The sequence below is a fragment of the Triticum aestivum genome, chromosome 3D (genome assembly GCF_018294505.1).
Source record: "Triticum aestivum cultivar Chinese Spring chromosome 3D, IWGSC CS RefSeq v2.1, whole genome shotgun sequence".
Lineage (NCBI taxonomy): Eukaryota > Viridiplantae > Streptophyta > Magnoliopsida > Poales > Poaceae > Triticum > Triticum aestivum.
Window position 1 is genome coordinate 81,245,460 of NC_057802.1, and position 25,003 is coordinate 81,270,462.

A 25,003-nucleotide genomic window follows, 5' to 3' on the forward strand; every position below is an offset into this window, starting at 1 on the left:
CGGAGTTTCCATGCACGTGTTGGGATATCATCAAGCACGACATTTGTGCTATGTTTGCCAAGCTATCACTAGTAGAAAAAGGACCTAATGTGAGACACATTAGTCCCGGTTTGATTTTGGCCCGGTACTAATGGTACCATTAGTGCCGGTTCGAACGGCTATGCATTAATGCCGGTTCGTGTTGAACCTTTAGTACTGGTTCGTGCCACGAACCGGTACTAAAGGGGTGGTGGCAGGCTCGCGTCAGGCCGGGGCCCCACGATCACCTTTAGTACCGGTTCGTGGCACAAACCAGTACTAAAGGGCTAACCTTTAGTACCGGTTCGTGCCATGAACCGGGACTAAAGGGGTCTGACCTATAGTCCCGGTTGGAGACACAAATCGGGACTATAGGGCTCTACCCCCCCCCCCCCCCCCCGGGTGTATTGCCATTTCAGTTTTGAAAAAATCAAAAGAAAATGATAAAAACTTCAAAAAATAAAATCCTTCGAGAGGTAGTTATATTACTACATCTACTAGTTAGGAAAATTTGAAAACTTCAATTTGGACATGTTTTGCAAAAAGTGTAGGGAAAATGTAAAACGGCTATAACTTTTGCATACGATGTCAGAAAAAAAATGTATAATATATCAAAAAAATCAGCACGAAAATCCGCATACAATTTGACAGCCTATGGCCTGTTTGCAATTTTTTAGAATCCTCAAATTCCAAAAGGAAAAAAATATATGCTCAAATTTCAGTTTTTTTGGTTAAATCTGGTCAAACTACTTATTCAAGAAGTATTAATGTTACTACATAATTATTCAAGAATATTAGTGTTACTAAATAATTATTTCAATTTTTTGAATTTTGGTCAAATCTGGTCAAACTATGGTCAAACTGTGGTCAAACTGTGGTCAAACTTATTCAAAAAATATTAGTGTTACTAAATAATTACTGTTTTTTAGAATAATAGTTTCAAACTCAAACGGTGAAACGTGTGACTTAATGCTCAAGCTAAACTGCTGAGGGTTAATAGGATTGTCAGCTTACATTTGTGAGGAAAACAACAAGTGCAGACTTGGAAAGTAGAGGGAATAGAACTCCGAAGTTAAGCGTGCTCAGGCTGGGGGAGTGAGAGGATGGGTGACAGGCCGGGAAGTTAGACGATTTGGAATGAGTGATCCATACTTGAGTAGTTAAGAGGGGTGATTAGAGACTAAATCATCAAATAATTCAGAAAATCGAAAAAAATTCAAAAAAAATTTCCAAAATTTTCAAAAACAAAACCTTTAGTACCGGTTGGTAACACCAACCGGTACTAAAGGTCCCCCATACCACAGCGCGAGCTCACGCCACGTGGTGGGCCTTTAGTGGCGGTTCGTGCCGAACCGGTACTAAAGGGGGGGCGCCTTTAGTCTCCACTCTTTAGTGCCGGTTGCAGAACCGGCACTAAAGGCCCTTACCAACCGGTGATGAAGCTTCGTTTTCTACTAGTGTATACTCCCTCAACGGACGCGGCTTCCAGAAGCTTAACGAGGCCATCGTCACGCTGCTTCCCAAGCGCCCTGACGCGGTGTCCATCACCGACTACCGCCCCATCAGCCTTATTCATATCATTGCCAAGCTTGTGGCCAAGGTTCTCTCCCTGCGCCTTGCCCCGCGCCTTGGCGAGATGATCTCGACGAACCAAAGTGCTTTCATCACCGGCAGATGTATCCACGACAATTTCCTCCTCGTGCAACAAACGGCGCGCCGCCTCCACAACCTCAAGCTGGCTCGCGTCATGCTCAAGCTCGACATCTCCCGCGCGTTTGACTCGGTTTCTTGGCCCTTCCTCCTCGACATTCTGCGCCACTTGGGTTTTGGCCCGCGCTGGAGGGAGTGGATCTCCATCCTCCTAGGCACGCCGAGCACATGAGTCCTCCTCAACGGCTGCTCTGGGCCTCCTGTTGCGCATCGCAAGGGGCTTCGGCAAGGTGACCCTGTTTCCCCCATGCTTTTCGTGCTGGTCATCGACGTCCTGGATCGGCTCCGTCGCCTTACCCCGCGGCACATGGCATCTAGCATCTCCTTATATGCCGATGATGTCGTCATCTTCTGCCATCCGGACGAGCACGACCTCACCGTGGTGCGTGAGCTTCTTCGGGTCTACGGAGTTGCCTCGGGCCTCCACACCAACTTTGCGAAGTGCTCGGCATCTCCGATCCAGTGCTCACCGGATGATCGCGCGGCCATCCTTCGTGGCCTCGCGTGCCCGATCGTGGATTTCCCAACTAAGTACCTTGGCCGTCCGCTCTCTATCAGGAAGGTCTCCTCCACCGCACTGCAGCCCTTCATCGACAAGCTCGAGCGCAAGTTATCGCCATGGTGGGCTACCTTGCTCTCCAAGGGCGAGAGGTTGGCGCTTGCTCGCCACATCCTTGGGGCCATGCCCCTGCACATTATGATGGTGATGGCCCTGACACCGCCGATCCTGAAGCAACTCAACCGCCTCGTCTGCTCCTTCCTTTGGCGCGGCCGCAAGGAGGCCAACGGCGGCCACTGTCTCGTCAACTGGCCTTCGGTCTGCCGTCCGATTTCCCTTGGCGGTCTTGGCATTCCAGACTTCCAGCGCGTTGGGCTTGCGTTGCGGACCCGGTGGCTGTGGCTCCAGGCGACAGATCCTTCCCACCCTTGGCACCACCTGCACATGCCTAGCTGCTATGAGGTCCAGGCCATCTTCCGAGCCTCCACGACTTGGACACTTGGAGACGGCCGTACTTGCCGCTTCTGGGTTGACCACTGGCTCGACGGCAAGTCTATTGCGGAGATCGCCCCGCCGATCTATGAGACTATGACAAAGTCCCCCGGCGGCGGTGCAAGACCCCATCTGTTCGTGATGCCCTAGCCGACCGTTCCTAGGCACGGGACATCTCCGGTTCTCTTGGACCGGTCGCGCTGGTCCAGTACGTCCAGCTGTGGCAACGACTGCTTCAGCTAACTCTATCGGACTCTTCAGACTTCCTCACTTGGCGATGGACTGCCAACGGCGCATACACCGCGAGCTCGTGCTACAACGCCCTGTTCCTTGGCTCCACCGAGGCCCCACTGGAGGCTTACCTGGCATCCTTGGGCGCTACTTCGTGTGAAGATCTTCTTTTGGCTAACGCTCAGGGATTGGTGCTGGACTGCGGAGCGCCTCACTAGGCATGGCCTCCCGCATGGCTCTACGTGCTCCCTGTGTGACCAGGCGCCGGAAACCATGGCCCATCTCCTCTCGGGATGCCCGTTCACTAGGCAGGTATTGACCATCCCTTCCGCGGACGCCCCCTTCATCGACTGGCTTGCTTCTTCGGCCGCCAGCACCCCCTCCTGCTTGCGCCGTGGCTTTACTACGCTTGCACTGCTCATTGCCTGGGAGATCTGGAAGCAGCGCAATGCTTGCGTCTTAGATGCCGCCCGGCCGTCCATCTCCAGGACCTTGGCGACGATCATGGAGGAAGCTCGCTGCTGGGCCCACGCGGGCGCCTTAGGACTGTGCAGCATTTTGCCCGAGGGGTAGTTCTTCTGTTTTGGGGACGCGTACACCCCTCTCTGTTGTACGCTCTAACCTCCTGACTCACGCCGCGCCGCGTGTTCGTGCTCTCTAACCTCCTGACTCACGCCGCGCCGCGTGTTCGTGCTCATGAGAGGTTCCTGTAATTGCTCTTGCTACTACTTCTACCTATGAATGCAATGATACGAAAAAAGACATCATCGGTATGAGGTCGATGAGTGTATATATTGTTAACCACGATTCAGGTCTTTTGTACTAGCATTTGTTATTATAATTGTATTTCGCAAATATGCAGAGTGCCTGCCACGCCAGAACCACACACTCTCTTCGCGTCCAAGAGAATTGATCCTCGGTGCGTGTTACTCGTATTATACTTCTGAGATCGTTTGGAAAAAGGCAAACTGAAAGCAAATCTACGTTACATGTAATTTTCTTCAGCAATCAACATTTTCTTGCATGCGTGTGTCCCGGCTCCCGGGAAGTAAAACAGTGGCTTGAAGCAAAATTGCTTGTTTTTTCCATCCATCAACAGCAAAGAAGAATGAAAAGGCAGGCGGTCTGCACGGATCGTCCGAACGGAACTGAAAGATTTTCAGCCGCGTGAACTGTCTGGAGATCTGAACATGGTGTCCAGTTTAAGCCCGACAGATTGTAGAGGACGCGCGGCGCACTGCTCGCACACACGAGCTGATTTGATTGTCTGTCGATACGGCTGTGGCCTTTTGCGTATTCTAACCAGAAGCCGGTTTGGTGGTATATATAAACAAACTTGTAAGTTAATCATTCCAAGATCGTTTCTTAAGAATCTAAAGTATGTTTGTGTGTCTGAAGATTCTGCACCAAAACCCCCATTTGTTCTGCCTTCACCTCTGTTTCTTTGGTGGTAGTTATTTGATCATGAACCATTTCATGGTCAATTCAATTAGAAATGCATAGATGACATTACAAAATGGAAAAACCTGCTATGAGTATTTGAACGGCAGCCCATTTTCCCCACAGCATGGGTGTGCACGCACTAGTGGAAAAAGGGTCATCTGTCCCGGTTGGTAAGGGCCTTTTGTCCCGGTTGTTGAGACAGATGGGCCTTCACGTGGCCGGTGCGGCGAGCCCAGGCAGGAGGGCCTTTGGTCCCGGTTGGTGGCACTAACCGGGACCAATAGACATCCACGCGTCAGCATTTCAGGGGCTGGGATTTTTGTTTTTTTTGAGGGGGGGGGGGGGGGGGGGGGGGTTGGGGGTTTTGGGGGTTAATTTAGGTGTTTCATATATTGTGTTAGCTAGCTAATTAATAGAGAGAAGTGTCCTCTCTTATCTCCGTGCTTGGTCGACGCTACGTACTATATACGTATAGAGAGGACTAGACACGCTAGCTAGTAAGCAAATGAAGGAAACAGAAGATCGTCATGAACATATGCATACAGAGAGAAGTGATATCGACCACCTCTCTTTCTCCGAGAGATTGGTCGAACAACAAGTTCTCGTATATCTATCCGACACTACCGGCTACATATATACAATAATTATCTCTTACAATATAATCTCCTAATTATATATGAACACAGGGTCCACATAGTATTCTCCATTTTCAGCGATCACGTGGTCAAGGAAGGATGCCGCCAATTTCTCTTGAATTGCTCGCATACGATCTGGTGGTAGGAGTTCATCCCGCATCCGAAAGATCTAATTTGAAGAAGGGGGTCAATACATATATATATATATATATGAATAAATGAAACTCAACACAAATGATGATAATAAAATAAAATTGTGAATATTATTGCTTACGCACTTCATATTGTTCGTCAGAGTAGCCCCGCTCACAGGTCGTGTGGCGGATGGACTCGCAAACGTAGTATCCACAGAAATCGTTCCCTTGTTCCTGCCACAACCACTTTACAAGAAATAGAGGTCAATCAAACTGATAAGCAAGCATGCTAAATGGTATTGATGAAACTAGCACTTGAATCACTAGGAGATGCGCGGAACATGCTACTATAGTACTTACTTTCGGGTGTCTAAATTGCAGCTTGTTCGGCAGTCCCGGAGCTTTTTTGGTGAATTTTCTCCAAACCCTGCCAGACAAAGAAAACAATTACTTGATATCAGGAAATGAACAAAGTTGCTGATATGGTGGAAAATGATCGATTTAACTTACTTCTCGAGCATTTGAGTCATGTCCGCATAGTCCTGGGGATCTTTTCGTCTTGAGTCTAAGACGGTTACTACTCCCTGCTTAAGCTTAATCTCTAGGAGAATATAGTGGAAGCTGCGCACGCATGCATAAGTCATCAATTACATTACTATAACCTGGACTAATAAGGGAAACCGAATATGCACAAGACAGTAACACTCACTTGAAGTTGTAAGAAAAGAGTATTATATCTTTGTTTTCATTTATTACCAACGATCGTAGCAAGTTGGCCTCGGTATTTTCGCCATGATATTTAACCTCAGTTGCATCTATGAGACTTGTGTTAATGAACCCAATATCATCGATTTGTCTTTTCTTCAATTCGGCGATCTTCAATCTGCATAATATAGTGAGGGTAATTATAAATACATGCAATGAAAGAGCTGACCTATATAGAGAGACTTAATGACAGAAGTAGTAGTACTTACAGACAGTAGCAAGTGACCGTTGATTTATCGAGGGCCTTTTGATTGAAAAACTAGAAGAACTCCTCAAATGGAACATTCAACAGTTCAATTCCAACGAGGTCATGCTCCTCTTTAACTCTCAGCGTCAAAGTATTCCTCCCCCCAGACTCTCTGCAGGTTTTCATGTACCATCATGCAATCTTCGCATCATCGTTGTTAGAGATCTTTCATCTTTGACGAGAGGCTTCCCGTACTCGTATCTGTGTTCCTCCACCTCCAAGAAATCATAATGTAGATCGTCGGGCAGGTAATCTCCAAGATTGCTATAACCGGGCACCATCCTCGGATCATTAGCGACGATGTCGCTAGACACCTTGAGCGGGGGGCACGATTGGTTCGCTTGTTCGTCGAGCTGGGCAATTTTTTTCCCAGCTTGTCGTTCTTTTAACCTTTGATCACTGACAGTACTTCCCAACCGCTCCGCTTCGACAAATGTCTTTGCAATAATGCGCTCATAGTTGCCTTTCGGCGGAGACTTTGGTGGTTTTGTCAGGGCAGCCAGAGTGCGCTTCGCTTTCACCGGATCTACCTTCTCCTCCGGAGGTGGATGTTTCTTTGCTTTCACCCCTTCAAAGAAGTTCGTCACTTCGGCTCGCACGATCTTCGCGTTCTCCTCCGGGGTCCTCTCGTATGGTAACTTCTCTGGAGTCTTCAGAGAAGGACCAAACATGTATTGCCTCCCGCCTCTGGTGTACTGCTAGACGCCGGCAGAGCAGACAGAGCGGCTGCGGCTGTCTTCTTTCCTTGCTTACGAGGCGGAGGAGAAGGACTACGACGCGTCGGAGCAGCCGGAGCGGCGGCGGGTCCCTTCCGCCCTTACTGACGAGGCGGAGAAGGAGGAGGCTGGCTGCTCGGGCGCGCCGGCGCAGGCGGAGAAGGAGGCGGAGTGCCTCCACGCGCCGGAGAAGGAGGCTAAGTGCCCTGATCACTCGCCGGAGGAGGAGGCGGAGGAGGACGCGGAGTGCCCTTACTCGCTGGAGGAGGAGGAGGAGGAGGAGGCGGAGGCATCCAGTTCGGAAGGTTGATGAGCTCCTTCCGCCATAGGCATGGAGTCTTCAGAGCAGAACCCAGCCGAGTCTCCCCTTCACCGGTAGGGTGGTCAAGCTGGAGGTCCTCAAATCCCTCCGTTATTTCGTCCACTGTCACCCTAGCATATCCTTCTGGAATCGGACGACAGTGAAAAGTTGCGCCGGGTTCAGGAGGTCGAACAGAGCCGACAGCCGCCTTGACTTTGAAGTTCTGCCATTGCGTCATAAGGTGGCAATGTTGAGACTCCGTGATAGCATCCACGGGGTAGCTAGCAGGAGCCGTCAAGACATGCTCCGGCTGAAGCAGCTCGGTGGAAGCCACGCTGCTTCTCCGCTGAGATGGCGGGGTAGCTTCGGGCGTAGTTTCGGCAGGTTGCTTGCTCCGAGCTATGTCTCGTTCTTCTAGCGCTTGAACCCTTTCGTACAGCTTCTGAATTTGGGTCTGCATACACGCCCAAGAAGCCTAGCAGGTTCACGCAAAGGTTCTTCGTCACGTGCATCACGTCGATTGAAGAGCGGACCTCTAGGTCTTTCCAGTAGGGTAGGTCCCAAAATATAGATTTCTTCTTCCACATGGGTGTGTGTCCCTCAGCGTCATTCGGAACAGCTAGTCCGCTGGGACCCTTTCCAAAGATTACGTGTAAATCATTGACCATAGCAAGTACGTGATCACCGGTACGCATGGCGGGCTTCTTCCGGTGATCTACCTCGCCTTTGAAATGCTTGCCTTTCTTTCGACATTGATGGTTGGTCGGAAGAAATCGACGATGGCCCAGGTACACATTCTTCCTACATTTGTCCAGCTATATACTTTCAGTGTCATCTAAACAGTGCGTGCATGCGTGGTATCCCTTGTTTGTCTGTCCTGAAAAGTTACTGAGAGCGGGCCAATCGTTGATGGTTACAAACAGCAACGCGTGCAGGTTAAATTCCTCCTGTTTGTGCTCATCCCACGTACGTACACCGTTTCCATTCCACAGCTATAAAAGTTCTTCAACTAATGGCCTTAGGTACACATCAATGTCGTTGCCGGGTTGCTTAGGGCCTTGGATGAGAACTGGCATCATAATGAACTTCCGCTTCATGCACATCCAACGAGGAAGGTTATACATACATAGAGTCACGGGCCAGGTGCTGTGATTGCTGCTCTGCTCCCCGAAAGGATTAATGCCATCCGCGCTTAAACCAAACCATACGTTCCTTGGGTCACCTGCAAACTCAGCCCAGTACTTTCTCTCAATTTTTCTCCACTGCGACCCGTCAGCGGGTGCTCTCAACTTCTCGTCTTTCTTACGGTCCTCACTGTGCCATCGCATCAACTTGGCATGCTCTTCGTTTCTGAACAGACGTTTCAACCGTGGTATTATAGGAGCATACCACATCACCTTCGCAGGAACCCTCTTCCTGGGGGGCTCACCGTCAACATCACCAGGGTCATCTCGTCTGATCTTATACCACAATGCACCGCATACCGGGCATGCGTTCAGATCCTTGTACGCACCGCGGTAGAGGATGTAGTCATTAGGGCATGCATGTATCTTCTGCACCTCCAATCCTAGAGGGCATACGACCTTCTTTGTTGCGTATGTACTGTCGGGCAATTCGTTATCCTTTGAAAGCTTCTTCTTCAATATTTTCAGTAGCTTCTCAAATCCTTTGTTAGGCACAGCATTCTCTGCCTTCCACTGCAGCAATCCCAGTACGGTACCGAGCTTTGTGTTGCCATCTTCGCAATTGGGGTACAACCCTTTTTTGTGATCCTCTAACATGCGATCGAACTTTAGCTTCTCCTTTTGACTTTCGCATTGCGTCCTTGCATCGACAATGACCCGACGGAGATCATCATCATCGGGCACATCGTCTGGTTCCTCTTGATCTTCAGCAGATTCCCCCGTTGCAGCATCATTGGGCACATCGTCTGGTTCCTCTTGATCTTCAGCAGCTTCCCCCGTTGTAGCATCACCGTATTCAGGGGGTACATAGTTGTCATCGTCCTCTTCTTCTTTGCCGTCTTCCATCATAACCCCTATTTCTCCGTGCCTCGTCCAAACATTATAGTGTGGCATGAAACCCTTGTAAAGCAGGTGGGTGTGAAGGATTTTCTGGTCAGAGTAAGACTTCGTATTCCCACATTTAGGGCATGGACAACACATAAAACCATTCTGCTTGTTTGCCTCAGCCACTTCGAGAAAATCATGCACGCCCTTAATGTACTCGGAGGTGTGTCTGTCACCGTACATCCATTGCCGGTTCATCAGAGCTTCGAGAGGAAAAAGCTTAACTAGTGTGGCTCGGGCATTTCATCGAACACCTCATGTGCATAGGAGGTGAGCTAGAGCACCACAAAGCCCTCCCCTCGTCGGCCAGAGAAAAACAGAGCACTAGAGTGCTCTGCTCGCGGGCGAGGGGTATATATAGGCACCTCATTGGCCCCGGTTCGTGGCATGAAGCGGGACTAAAGGGCAGCCTGTGGTCCCGGTTCAAGCCACCAACAGGGACCAATGGTGGTGGGCCAGGAGCAAGGCCCATTGGTCCCGGTTCGTCCAACCAACCGGGACCAAAGGGGCCAGACGAACCGGGATCAATGCCCCCACGAGGCCCGGCAGGCCCCTGGCCTCACGAACCGGGACCAGTGCCCCCATGGTGTTGGAAATATGAGCAATTTACCAAATGATTTCATTAACAGAAATACTAGATAAAGCATGACTAATATAGCCGCGATAAAGCAAGTCATGCAATCTGACGGAGAGAAAGTAAATAGCATCTGCATATATGAACTTGAACTAAACACATCTAGAACAGACACTAGATGAAGTTGCATATATGAAGTAGAACCTATCATATGTAGGGCAGAAACTAGAGCAAAGAACTGTGTCATGACATCTAACAGAAAGAGCAAGAACACGTACGGGACAGCAGCAGCAGAAGCACTGGACTTGGGGTCGACATCCTCTCCAGCCATGTCGTTGCTGAGGTAGTCGACGTCGGGGAAGAAGTCGTCGTCGGGGAAGTAGTCGTCGGAGTCCGTGATGAAGAAGACAGTAGTCGCGCAAAGTGCTCCCCAAAAACCTTATCACCCTTCTCCCGTACAAGACTCAAAAGGTGCGGTTCCGGAGGCCTACTATCCCGACCTGCGGTGCACGCTGCAAGCCGGGATGGAGAAGAACGTAGCAGCAGCGCAGTGGTCGGAACTTTGTGGCGAGAGGAAGAGGAGCTTCTGGTGTGTCTCACTGAGAGGAGCGACCTCTCTTATATAGGCACAGGAGAAGGATGCGAACAGGCTGTGGCGGGAGGTGAAGCAACGGAGGGAGACGAAACGAACAGGCAGCGGCCGAAGAGGCGCGCCGTTCGAATTCAGTGTCCACTACAGAAAACGTTTCAGCTCCCGCGTGACCTTTCGTATACCCGTCGTGCGTGGCAAAAATTTAGACATCGGCTCGGCTCATTCCCGCAACCCGCGTCGTGTCGTGACGAGGCGTGGCGAGGCGGGCGGCGGAGGAGGAGCGCGCGTGGATGTCCCTCTTGTTCTCATGCTCATACAAGTGGGGAAAGAACCTCCCTTATAAAGAGGTCCAACTTCCTCTAAACTAGCAATGTGGGACTAAACTTTAGTAGTGTCCCTTGCCTTGCACAAATGGGCTAAGTGGGTCTCTAGGATTTATTAGGAATTTCTGAAATTGTTATTGGGCTAGGCCCATAAATAGATAAAATTCCAGCAATCCCCCACCAGATCCCAGAGGCACACAAAAATTGCCTTTGGTTCCAAAACACTGTTTTATATATCGGTACTGCAGTGGAGACTGTTAAGTTGAACTTCCACCTAGAACTCTATGCTACACTAGTAAGCAACTTGAACAGTGGACTGGGCCTTGAACTGCAAGTTTTCTGCGAATCTAGCTTCACATAAAGCCTTGACCGATACGTGGCTACCGTGGGTCTTCCCCGCGGGTGGAGCTTATGTGTCATACTCCGTGACCTTTCATGAGTTTACTAGAGAGAATCCTACTCTCATAGATTGCGACGTTTGACAATCAGACTCATATAGGTGTGTTCTTCAAAAGATGTTCTGCAGGATAACATCTCTGCTTAAATGAGCCACTTAGAACACATTAAGATATACATCAACCTGCCATGCAGTTTAGGAGAGTATTGCATCTTCATGGAGCGGTATTGTTAATAGTAAGGATACTCTCCTCTCAGTTGATCAACAGCTTGTCTTCCACATCTAATTCACGGGATCTCCGATCACAAAGAATAGGTTACCACTGTGAACAACTCATATTGTGGGTCTCATACCCATCTCCCTCGATGCATTATCTATCACATTACGTGATAGACCCTTAGTAAAAGGATCTGCCAGATTTTTAGACGTTTGGATATAATCCAATGCAATAACTCCGGAGTTTCTCATTTTCCTGACAGACTTTAACCTTCTCTGAATGTGTCTTGATGACTTCATGTTATCCTTTGAGCTGCTCACTTTCATGATCACAGTTTGATTGTCGCAGTTCATAAGGATACCCGGTACAAGTTTCTCAACAACCGACAAGTCATTCAAGAGCCGGCGAAGCCAATCTGCTTCGACCGTAGCTGTATCTAGTGCTATGAGTTCTGCTTCCATTGTTGACCTTGTTAAGATGGTCTGCTTGCAAGACTTCCAAGAAACAGCGCCACCTCCATGAGTGAATACATAATCGCTCGTGGCCTTTATCTCATCAGCATCTGAGATCCAGTTTGAGTCACTATACCCTTCAAGCACCTTTGGGTGCCCAGTGTAGTGAATTCGATAATTCGCAGTGCCTTTCAAATAACGCAAAACTCTCTCTAGAGCTTTCCAATGCACATCTCCTGGTTTTGAGACAACCCGGATTTAGTCAGATCCAATTAGAGGGATTTTGTAGGTTCATTAATCAAGCCTTGGCAGAAGAACTTGACCCGACTCAGTTTGCTAACAGCAAAAGAGATGTCAGGTCTTGTAGCACCGGCTAAGTACATAAGCGAGCCAATAATCTGAGAATATTTCAATTGATCTCTAGCAATTCTTCGATTCTTTCGAAGTAACACACTCGCATCATATGGTGTTGGAGAGGGCTTGCAGTCACTATAGCCAAAGCGACTCAAGATCTTTTCTACATGGTGAGATTGAAGCAATGTAATCCCACCATCATCGTCTCTCAACAACTTGATGTTCAAAATGACATCAGCCACTCCTAAATCCTTCATCTCAAAACAACGAGATAGGAAATCCTTGACCTCCTTAATAACATTCAGATTTGTTCCGAAAATCAGTATGTCATCAACATACAAGCAAAGAATAACTCCTTCGCCCCCACCATGGCGATAGTACACACATTTATCAGCTTCGTTTACAACGAAGCCTGCAGCGGTTAAAGTTCTTTCAAACTTCTCATGCCACTGTTTGGGTGCTTGCTTGAGTCCATACAAAGACTTCAGCAACTTGCACACTTTTCCTTCCTGACCATCTAGTACAAACCCATCTGGTTGTTCCATATAAATTTCCTCGTCCAACTCTCCATTTAGGAAAGCAGTCTTAACATCCATTTGATGAACGAGAAGACCATGCGAGGCAGCTAGTGAAAGTAGAACTCGAATAGTGGTCAGTCGAGCCACAGGTGAGTAAGTATCAAAGAAGTCTTTACCTTCCTTTTGGGTATAACCCTTAGCCACGAGCTGAGGCTTGTACTTTTCAATAGTACCGTCAGGCCTAAGCTTCTTCTTGAATACCCATTTGCATCCTATAGGTTTGCACCCATAAGGACGATCAGTTATCTCCCAAGTTTCATTCGCCAAGATGGAATCCATCTCGCTACGAACCGCTTCCTTCCAGTAGTCAGCATCTTCAGATGCATAGGCCTCTGAAATAGAACTGGGAGTGTCATCTATGAGATACACAAGAAAATCATCACCAAGGGACTTTGCAATCCTCTGTCTCTTGCTCCTAGTAGGAACTTCATTGTTCTCCTCCACAGAATTTTCAAAGTGTTCCATCGAAATGGCAGGTTCGGTAATTGTAACTAGTTCCTGATTCGATGAACTAGGTATCTCCTGATTAGACGAGGTAGACATATCCTTCATGGGAAAGATATCTTCAAAGAAAGTCGCATCATTCGACTCCATGATCGTACTGACATGCATGTCAGGTACCTCCGATTTTACAACCAAGAATCTATAGCCAATGCTATGAAAAGCATATCCCAGGAAAACACAATCCACAGTCTTTGGTCCAAGCTTCCGCTTCTTTGGAATTGGAACATTGACTTTCGCCAAACAACCCCATGTTGGCAGATAAGAGAGTTTTAACCTTTTCTTCTCCCATTCCTCGAATGGAGTTATCTCTTTGTTCTTTGTGGGGACTCGGTTTAGGACATGACATGTTGTCAATATCGCCTCCCCCCACCATGCCTTAGAGAGACCCGATGTGTCTAACATGGCGTTAACCAAATCAGTTAGAGTACGGTTCTTTCTTTCGGCCACCACATTTGACTGAGGTGAGTAGGGAGGCGTCCTCTCATGGATTATACCATGTTCCGCACAAAAAGCATCAAATTCATTGGAAAAATACTCTCCACCACGGTCGGACCTAAGCCTCTTGATTTTTTGATCAAGTTAGTTCCACTTCAGCTTTATAGATCTTGAAAAAGTTCAAAGCCTCATCCTTAGATTTCAGAAGATACACACGGCAGTATCTAGTGGAGTCATCAATTAACGTCATGAAATATTTCTTTCCACCTTTTGTCAAAACACCATTCATTTCACATAGATCTGAATGTATGAGCTCTAGTGGTGCAAGATTTCTCGTTTCCACAGTCGTGTGAGACTTACGAGGTTGCTTAGCTTGCACACACACTTGACACTTAGATCCCTTGACAGTGGTGAAACTAGGGATTAAGTTCAACTTCGCTAGTCATGACATGCAACCAAAGTTAACATGATAAAGACGTGAATGCCACACATTTGATTCACTATTATTGCAAATATAATTAACAACTTTATTGCAAACGTCTGATAAGGATAAACGAAACAGGCCTCCTGACTCATAACCTTTACCAACAAAGGTTCCATACTTGGATATTACAAACTTATTCGACTCAAAGACAAGCTTGTAGCCATCTCTACACAGAAGAGATCCGCTAACAAGATTTTTATTGACGGAGGGGACATAATGCACGTTCTTCAACCGCATGATCTTCCCCGAAGTAAACTTCAGATCGACCGTGCCAACACTACGAACACAAGCACTTGAACCGTTGTCCATCAGCACGGTTGAAGTCCCTGCGGTCTGATAAGACGAAAACATGGAAATATCACCGCATACATGCACATTAGCACCCGTGTCAATCAACCAATCAGGAGAATGACATACTGAAAGAATAGTGGAAAATATACCATACCCAACATCCTTTATGTCAGTGCCTCCAATGACAACATTAGCGGTCTTGCCGCCTTTCCCAGGATGACGCTTGTCATAGCGATTAGGGCAACTAGGAGCCCAATGATCAGGATCCCCACACACATGACAAGCACCTTTCTTCTTGTCATTCTTCTTCTTGAAGTTCGTGTGTTGCACAGCCTTGTTCTTCCCATCAAACTTTGCTTTGCCATCAAACTTGCCCTTGTTCTTGAACTTGTGGGGCTGGAAGTTCTTCTGTACCAGATTGGCACTAGATCCTCCCTCAATACCTCGAGCACGTGTGTCCTTTGCTCTCGCCTTTTCTTCCACATCAAGAGTGCCAATGTGATCCGAAACGGAAAACTGCTGCCTCTTATGCTTCAGTAAGGTAGCAAAGTTCCTCCATGAAGGAGGAAGCTTATTGATGATACCTCCGGCAACAAACTTGTCCGGTAGCATACAACTGAAGTGCTCAAGTTCTCTAGCAAATGACTGTATCTCATGAGCTTGCTCAACCACGGAGCGCTCTTCAGTCATCCTGTAATCATAGAATTGCTCCATGATGTACAGCTCAGTGCCAGCATCCGAGACCCCAAACTTGGCCTCGAGTGCATCCCACATATCTTTTCCATTATCAATTGACGCATAAGCATCAACTATGTTCTCATCATGAACACTCAAGAGAGCAGCCTTAAACAGAGTATCCATTTTCTGAAAAGCTTATGCCTGTTGAGCATCAAGCTCTCCTTCAGGTTTGCCAAGAGTGGCGTCATAGCAACTCATGGTTTGAAACCATAAGACTGCTCTCACGCGCCACCTCTTATAGTGGATACCCTCAAACATAGGAGGTCTCATGAAAGCAGCAAAACCACTTGGTGTAAATTGCCTATAATAAGGTTTTTGGATTGTTGGAAATATGAGCAATTTACCAAATGGTTTTATTAACAAAAATACTAGATAAAGCATGACTAATATAGCCGCGATAAAGCAAGTCATGCAATCTGACGGAGAGAAAGTAAATAGCATCTGCATATATGAACTTGAACTAAACACATCTAGAACAGACACTAGATGAAGTTGCATATATGAAGTAGAACCTATCATATGTAGGGCAGAAACTAGAGCAAAGAACTGTGTCATGACATCTAACAGAAAGAGCAAGAACACGTACGGGACAGCGGCAGCAGAAGCACTGGACTTGGGGTCGACATCCTCTCCAGACATCGGCTCATTCCCGCGGCGCGGCGGGCGGCGGCGGCGGAGGAGCGCGCGTGGATGTCCCTCTTGTTCTCATGCTCATACAAGTGGGGAAAGAACCTCCCTTATAAAGAGGTCCAACTCCCTCTAAACTAGCAATGTGGGACTAAACTTTAGTAGTGTCCCTTGCCTTGCACGAATGGGCTAAGTAGGCCTCTAGGATTTATTAGGAATTTCTGAAATTGTTATTGGGCTAGGCCCATAAATAGATAAAATTCCAGCACATGGGTCCCGGTTCTGAACTGAACCGGGACTAATGGGCTGACCCGGTCTGAACCAAAGCCCTCTTTTCTACTAGTGACGGGACGGGACGGTGGCATCGCACCACAAGAGATGATTGGTACTCCCTTCATTCTGTAATGTACTGTGTCCATGTTTTTTGAGATTCAAGTTTATTCATAAATTAGATCAATAATACATAAAATCATTGCACTGAAAAATTATACCTTTAAAAACTACTCCCTCTGTAAACTAATATAAGAGTGTTTAGATCACTATTTTAGTATTCTAAACGTTCTTATATTAGTTTACGGAGGGAGTACCTTCAAATACAAATTCGAAGGTATCGATCATGCTACCGTCGCAGTCGCTTATGTTGGTTAAATTTATGGTTAAAGTTAAATCTTGAGTATCACATGATACTTTTTTCAGGGGTCGAAGATTGGATGGTGTATTCTTTCAAGCAAGATTGCACTGCGACGCGTACCGCTCCTATTCTTCCTTCTTCGAGGAAGATCGCGATGAGACGCGAAAAGGGCGAGACATGAAGTGAAGGCCGGGTCTGAATGAATAGCGTCAAATCGAACGCATTATTGTGCACGCACGGGCAGGCTGCTTTTCTTGACGCTTCGTACTCAAGTCATTAGTCGGATGTGGACTGCCGTGATCTCTGTCTCTCCACAGCAGACACGCTGAACTAATTTTCCTTCCTCTCCGTGAAACACATGATGATTTATTTGTCTATTATATCTTCTTGATAAGAAGGAATACCACACCACATGAATTTTCATACTCCACATGAGTATTAGTTTAATTCATATAGTTCCAGATAATTACTTACTGCTAAAAGTTTCTGACTTCAGTACACAGGCCACACCAAAAAATTAACCTGGCAGAATAAATTAACTTGGCATCTCTAACCTCTCACCCAACTATCTGCATACTCTACTTAATTGGAGGCAGGCCATTTGAGCACCCGGCACCGGTCAAATGATAAACTGGAGAGTATGGAATCTTCGTGGATCGCTGCTTTTGAAGCCGCGACTGCTTTTGGTCTCCCCGCGAGGCCGAGCACGCAGCAATCTGGCGGTCAAAGCAGCTTTGCCAGTGGTACGATTTTCTCAGGCGAAAAGGTGTGGGCTGCATCCCGGTCAATGGCTTGTCTGCGAAGACGGAGCAAATCGGGGTGTTGCTCGCTCAGTCAACCTACATCCTGTCTGGCTAGTGAGGGGCATCCCGTGCCCACTTTGCGTGCACCACCTCCTGGTTTCCAGTGTTTCTCCTTCAAATTCTGATTTCTGGAGTAGTAGTACTACATACAGTACGTACTGGTTGTTCTCCGGCTCCAAGATAACATTGGACTACCGTCTGTGTTTGCATTAATGCTGTTTTTTTTCGAGAGTACGTAAATTGCCTACCATAATTTTATAGAAGGGAGAAATTTGATTATAAGAAGCCGACAGGAGTGCGAACACCACCGTTAGCCCACCGACGCCACAACAAAAAAGGAAACTACACTCTCACAAAACATTGTAAACCAGCCACTCCGCCTCTAGCTAGTTTCCACTCCTTAATTTCATCTAAGATGCTGTTTGCCAGGGCCTTCTCATTTATGCTGTTCAAAAGAACCTGGAATTTCACAAAACGTTGCATTTATGCTGTTCAAAAGGACCTTCTCATTTTCCTGACCAGCCCGTTTTGTTTTGACGGACGACGGCGCATGGCGGTCGTGGCTACTTGTCCGAGTGTGCACCACAGATCCAACACGGCGGTAGGGGTGTGGCAGGAAACGCGATGACGAGCAGTGCGCAGCAGAGAGAATGTCAGGTAGAAGTTTCCGATGAAAACTTCGTGAAAACCACGTTCAAAAGTTTTGAAAAATCTACAAAAAAAATACAGTATATTAAGAGGGTAGTGCTCTATTGCATGTGACATTCCACGAGGTAACGATGAGAAACAAATTCAGCAATGAATATAGTGGTGTTTACTGTTCGACACTGTTTATTACCAAGTTTGTTTTTTTATACCACGTAAATGAATTACAGTTTGAACTTGGAATTTTACATGCTAATAGAGCATCACTCCCTTGACGTGATATAATTTATTGAGTTTTTTTTTCGGAACTCCAAAACATAGCTTCCACGTGGCTTTCGTCGGTTTCCACTGTAACCTGGTTTCCATTTGATATTCTCTCATATGCAAGGGGACTGGTGCGAAAGCGATGTGGTCGACTGGGGAAATAAAAACTTCCTCGAACAGTCACCCGCAGGAAGAGGACATATTCAATGCTTCCTTTCTTCGCTTCCTCGCTATGGTTAAAAAGTTACAAACAAAACTAAACTTTTACAACATTGATGCATTTCATCTCACCGTGATCCACATCACAAGAAACAAAAACAAAAGCAAAAGCAAAATAAATCAGATCGTCAGTGCTAAATAAATGTACTATTCACACCAGATTCCAATTGTGTATTCATAGTTGGATTTCTCTTTTTTATTCTCAAGCTTTTTTAGAGGTATTTTTTTATTCTCAAGCTATGAATCACATTTGGTCCTCAAGTTTCATAGCCTGGATGGAGCTAGGGACCGGGCCACGGCCCACCCTAGGTTGCAAGGCTAAAACAAATGAAAATAGTAATAGTTAGAAGAACAGTTCCCACTGTTGGCCCATCCTGTGATTGGGCCAACATCGTCGCAAGGCTTTTTTTGAAGAAACTAATAATTAGAAGAACAGTTTCCACCGTTGGCCCACCCTGGCCTAGTGGGCTAGCTCCACTATTGGTGGTACATACATGCTATGTTAGTACTGTCAACTTTTAATATGTTTTTGTAACTTTTATATTGTCTTCAAATAAAGTAGAAAGGAAATTCACTTTTCTTGATGTTAGTGTCCTGGCTTAAGAGCTTTGCTGGAAATAGATGCTATAAATGACATCAGTTGTCTCCTACTAGAAGATTCAGAGGTCTTTTTTTAAACCCCCCCCCTATATTAATTAATTAAACAAAAAAGTTATTACAATCAGTCATTACAGCATAAGCCACACAGGGCGGTACACAGTTGACGAGCAACCCGTCGTACCTATTATTAAAACTAAACTTAGCAATCTCATGTGCCACCCATTGGCACGCCGATTTATTTTTGAAAAGCTCACATTCTGGAACATCTTGATTATACTCACAGCCTCTTTCTTCAGGTCAACCAGAGCGGATCTGTCAAGCTTGTCATTCGCAAGGAAAGAATGTACGAAAGCACAATCAGTCTCCAAAATAATAGACTGGTGAAGGGTAATACCAATATAAAGACCTGCTAGGCAGGCGCGGAGCTCGGCTTCATTGACACTAGTACACTGACCAATAAAATCCCACGAGGACAAGATAATTTCGCCAGACGAATTCCTAGTGACAACCCCCACACTGGCAGCATTAATACTCTCAACAAAACTAGCATCGATATTGATCTTGATATAATCCAAAGGAGGAACTTTCCACATCTCATGCTCTTCCACCGAGGCAAAATCCGCAATAACACCTCTCACCTTTTCCTTACCTTTGTCACGAGAATCCAATTGTATAGCGTCGTGATTGGCCGAAAAGGAGAGCCAATAATTTTGCACAAAATTTGCCGAGTTAGAAATGGATTCTTTTCCTTTTCCAAAAATTAAATCATTTCTCAGATGCCAAGCTCGCCAGAAGAGGAATAAAATTTGTTCTCGCTGTTGTAGGCTCAACTGATCTAGCAAACTCAAAAGCCAGTCTGGACCCGAGCATTTGAAAAACTCTTCATCCGGAAAATTCCAAGAGTCTCTCAAGGCGAACCGCAGAGCACGAGCTTTAGGACACCTCACCAGAGCATGAAAAGTGCTTTCATCTTCCACCCCACAAATAGTGCACGTACCTGAATTAGTCTGATGGTGTTTAACTCTATTCAACTAGACTGCCAAACTATTCGTAGCAGCTCGCTACGCAAAAATTCTAATCTTATGAGGAATATTAGCCTTCCAGATTAACCGCCATATGCTCCTTTCCCCCTCTGGTTCGACACTAGATTGACCAAAGGTATCTGGACTCTCTTTCAATTTAAGCGCAAAATTGTATGCACTTTTAACAGAAAATATACCATTGTTCTCGTAATTCCACGCAACAAAGACTCCCTCCCCATGGCCATGAATACGAATCTTTAGAATCTCATCAGCGTCATGTGGATAGAAGATATGCTTCACCAAATTCTCATCCCAAGATTTACTCATGCTCATGAATAACTCAGATACCCACTTCAGTCTTGTATCCAGAAAACCTAAGACAACCTGGAAAGCAATTGTGATCCTCTTCGATCTGGTCTTACAAGACACCATTAGTGTATCGACGTGGACCGATGCGCAACTTTAGTTTGCTCCATAGCCTACATTGACCAAGCACCTTGCTTTGATTGTGTAGAACTAGAAGTGGTATACTTACTCATCAAATTGGTATTGATCTTACCGCTGGCGACGACGAATGTTGAAAGAGTATTTCAGCAATGGATCGGGTGAAAATAAGTTGGGAAAGAGTATGGGTGACGATCTATTGAACTATTTCTTAGTGACATTAATTGAACGAGATGTGTTTATTGCGGCGCGACTTCCGTCCCCTGAGATAGAAAAGACGATTTGGTAACCAAATCCTTGATCTTCCTAAGGGCAAGTAATGATCTTGATCTTGCGACACTCTTCTACCAAAGATGAAGGCGGGACGTGGTGCTCTCTTTTGACACGCCTCCGCACACTGAGAGTAGTTAAGGGTTACTATGTGGAGTATATACATCTCGAGTAGGGATGCTCGTAGGCGAGTGAATACATGATTTTTTTTAAAAGTTTATAACACATATACTTCACCCCTTTTAAAACAATATTTCACCAATTCAAAGCTTCCCTGTGAACATGACATGACACTATATATCTCGGTCTTCAAACGAGAATGCCAATTACCAATTGCCGTCACTATTCTTTCAGTGATATGACATGTCGATTAATGATTTACTTGATTAGGTGTCCCCAATAACTTTGTCAATCCCAAAATCCGCCACCCCAGTCTTTTAGAAGTCTTCACACGGTGCGCTGCTCTGACGAGAGAGAGGTGATGACAGCGACGCGTCTTCGGCTTGCTTCGTTTCGTGTAGTCGTCGCTAGATGGTCTATGCATTTGGATGTAGTTTTTATTATTTCTTGTGGTCGATGTACTGTTGTGATTGAAGACGAAGTAGATAGGAAGTTTTTCAAAAAATGGTAATAGTCTACAAAGCATGTTGTGTTTCTAGAAATAAAACCTTGGAACCATTTATCACCCCTGGCCAAAACCAATCGAAGCAAGGTGGCGTGTCATCCGGGAACAAACCTCCCGCGCAAGATTTGGTTGCAATCCATCGGCGCGACCCACCGGCAGCACGGATCCATGTTGGCTGAGCCCGACGGCGCAACCGTACGTACGTGCGTGCGCCGATGACACGACGCGCCCAACAGTTCCGTCCTCGAGCGACGCCTCCTGCCCCGCGCGCCGTCCGCTGGCGATCGCGCGGCCGGCCGTGCAGCGCAAGGCACGGCGGGCCCCGCCGCCCGCCGGTTCCGCGGGCCGCTGCAGGTCGCCCAACCGGCAGCCCGGGCCCACCCGCCCGCGCGGCCCGCCGTGCCGCCACTGTTCCGCTTTCCGTTCCGTTTCGGGAAAGCCGACCCCCTGCCCCTTTCGCGCTCCGCCCCTCGCGCTTCTGCGTTATCGTGGATGAGTCCTGGCGGAGGAAGGGGGCGGGGGTGTGAGTGGAAATACGGCGCGGTGCGTGCGTCGGTGCGTAAAGCCGGGCGACGTGACCGTTGACCGCCGGTGACCGGTGGCGGGCAGCGCCCGCCCGCCCGCCTGGTCTGTCTATAACCAACCTGCCGCCTCCCCGGACCGCACAAAGCTGGACCAGAGGCAGCATTCGCAGCAGCCGCAGCAGCACAAGAAGACGACGACGCAGCCACCTCCGACGCAGAGCTCGAGACTCGAGAGAGGCTGACGACGAGGGCGACGAAGCCGGTGGCCATGTCGGCGGAGACGGAGCGGAGCTCCACGGAGTCCTCGGCGGCGTCCGGGCTCGACTTCGAGGACACCGCGCTCACGCTCACCCTGCGCCTCCCCGGCGACCCCGACCGCAAGCGCGGCGCCTCCTCCTCCTCCTCCTGCTCCCTCGCCGACCGCTCCTCCCTCCTCGCCGAGGCTCCGCCGGCCCCCAAGTACGCGCCACTCTCCGTCCCCCTCTGTCCGTTCCCCGTAAAAAAAGGCTTTCTTTCTTGCGGCGAACTGCGCAGGAGTTCGTTGGGTTGGGATTGACCTGACCCGGGGTTTCCCTTGTCTTTGTTTGGCTTTCTCAGGGCGCGGGTGGTGGGCTGGCCGCCGGTGAGGTCGTTCCGCAAGAACGCGCTCGAGAACGTCGCCGCCGGGTCCACCAGGGCGGCCTGCGCGCCGGCCAAGTTCGTCAAGGTGGCCGTCGACGGCGCGCCGTACCTGCGCAAGGTGAACCTGCGGGACTACGCCGGCTACGACCAGCTCCTCCGCGCGCTCCAGGGCAAGTTCTGCTCCCACTTCACCATCAGTGAGTGCCTCAATCGACCCCTCCCCGCCTCCGGCCCCTGCTCATGCTTGCCGGCTTCATGTTCTCAACTGAACTGACGATGTGCTGGGTGTGCGCAGGGAAGTTCGCCAACGACGAGATGAAGCTGGTGGACGCGGTGAACGGGACGGAGTACGTGCCCACCTACGAGGACAAGGACGGCGACTGGATGCTCGTCGGCGACGTCCCCTGGAAGTGAGCTCCTTGCGCCATCCTCCTCTCCTTTAACCTTGATTTCGTTTCTTTACTTATGCAAAGTTGGTGTCCTGTTGCAAATTTCTGCTATGTGCTTGGATGATTGTTTGGACTGGGTTAATTAATTTGTTTGTCAGGCTCTTGGACTGATCAAATTGGATATCCTTGATGTGGGTGAATTGGCCATATCCCGTAGTACTTTTACAAGTGGTTTTTGTTACGAATTAGATTGGTTGCTTGCTTGAGATCTGCAACGGACATGGTTGTCATGAACTGATGCTTTACGGTTTGGTTAGCAAACACCAAGGTTGCTTTGCTTGCGGTTCATAGCAAGAGATTGATTTTTCATACATAATAATGAGATCCCCAGGAGATGTTGTTGGTTGTTGGCACTAACACAGTGCATTGCGTGGGTCTGTACTCTGTAGCATTAGATTTGAACAGATTAATTGCTTCGCTGATTCCGTCCGCGTTTATCTAACTGCGATGTTATTGTAGCTTGTAAGAATATGGCAGACCTTGAGCAAAGTGATTTGGGAACCAACTGAATACCATTTCAAAAATGAACATAAGCTGTCCTTTTATCCCCTCAAGTTAATCTGAAATTCACCTAGTGGAGCATGGATAATCGAAGCAAACGAATATACTCTGCCTGATTTACTTACATCTCTGTTTTTGAGCTCATGTCACATCCAGAGGAATTGACCCTGTGTGGGTCAGTTATAAGAATTGGATGTTTGGTTCTTTCTCGGTTATTCTTGCGCCTTGTAGTGCATTACTACTATTTGTATGCTATACATTAGCATATTATAAGCAAACTTTGATGTCCAGCTTCTTTCCAGTAACAGGGCAGACCATGATGCCTATCCATCAGCCTATGTCTAACCAAAAAAGAATCCGCTTTGTAACTTTGTTAAGATATAGGCTACTAGGGATAAGGTTTCCTTTCTAGTTTTGTTCTCCACTAGTATAATTCACTGTGCACCCTTCAATAGTTTCTTGACCCTTCTAGGAAGTGTGGTTACTGCTTTGTGTGGGTTCCAGATAGTTTGGCGGCCTGGCCCTCGTCAAGTTCTTCGTTATCTTTTATCTCGGTTGGTTCGCAACGAACCACTCGAAACCGAAGATGACGAGAAGTGTTCTCGACGAACTTGTTACACCGACACATTCCTAACTTCCTAACCTGTGGATGCTTACGCAGGATGTTTGAGGAAGCCTGCCAACGCGTCCGCCTGATGAAGAACTCCGAGGCTGTGAACATAGGTATGTGCATGTGCTCGGTCGTTTTCGACATGATTTTCATGCTCCGCAGCTGTCATCTCATGCCGTGCGTGCACTATCAGCCATGTTGATTCGCTGAACTCATTTCTGTTGCTCGCAGCACCCAGATCTGCCCGGTGAGGCATACTGCGTGGCCCTTACGGACGGTGCCGCCTGAAAGGAGGAGGCGGCTTTGCTCTGCCGAGGAGATAGGAACGTGTACAGCTATCGGTTACTTACTACTTTGGGTTTACTTGATGCTCTTGGGTCGTGAAAAGTTGTTGGTTTCATTACTCGTCTGTAGCAGCACCACTATAGTCTCTACTACCACTACTACATATAGAAGATGGTGATGGTGAAAGTACTGGGAGCTTGAAATATACACCTCTACTACTGCATATAGTTTGTTTGTTTGTCTCTTGATGAATAAGACCAAGCTTGCAGAAACCCGGCGTTCTCTGCTGTTGCGCGCGCGCACCCGTCGTAGTGAGGTCGCCTGTGATGCCGCAAGCAAGGCCTTTGGCTTTGCCTTGGTAGAGTTTATTTTTGTGTCAAGTGATGGTTTTTGTTTGAAGTTCATTTTTATGCTAGTAGACTATGAAATGTGCCCACCTTGTTCATATTAATTTGGATGTATGGTGCATGCTTGAGCTTTACCAGTGAAGTGAACATGCTATAACCCCATGCCACTGTGATGCCAAATGGATTGGACTGGTCATTCAAAATGGGACCAGACCAGGTGGGGCCATGTGGCACCTGACTGGCTTGGGTTGGGTTGAGATCGGATCACCGGGTGTCGACCATGGTGACTGGTATCATCAAAATAATTGTACTGTGCT

At 47.5% G+C, this 25,003-nt stretch overlaps 1 protein-coding gene across 1 annotated transcript; it reads left to right on the plus strand.

Moving 5' to 3' along the window:
- Positions 1 to 22,005: 22,005 nt before the first annotated feature.
- Positions 22,006 to 24,773, plus strand: LOC123077545 (auxin-responsive protein IAA1). The gene is made up of 5 exons (XM_044499829.1): positions 22,006 to 22,332; positions 22,471 to 22,691; positions 22,790 to 22,904; positions 24,106 to 24,167; positions 24,286 to 24,773. Exons 1-5 carry the CDS (start codon positions 22,142 to 22,144, stop codon positions 24,303 to 24,305), a joined length of 609 nt encoding a protein of 202 aa, XP_044355764.1. The 5' UTR covers positions 22,006 to 22,141; the 3' UTR covers positions 24,306 to 24,773.
- The last annotated feature ends 230 nt before the right edge of the window (positions 24,774 to 25,003 follow it).

What these genes read in the sequence shown, in the direction of transcription:
- LOC123077545 (XM_044499829.1), top strand. Translation starts at nt 22,142, where the DNA reads ATGTCGGCGGAGACGGAGCGGAGCTCCACGGAGTCCTCGGCGGCGTCC. An exon ending in CTGCTCCCACTTCACCATCA is followed by an intron (nt 22,692 to 22,789) that starts GTGAGTGCCTCA and finishes GGGTGTGCGCAG; the next exon opens with GGAAGTTCGCCAACGACGAG. An exon ending in CTCCGAGGCTGTGAACATAG is followed by an intron (nt 24,168 to 24,285) that starts GTATGTGCATGT and finishes TGTTGCTCGCAG; the next exon opens with CACCCAGATCTGCCCGGTGA.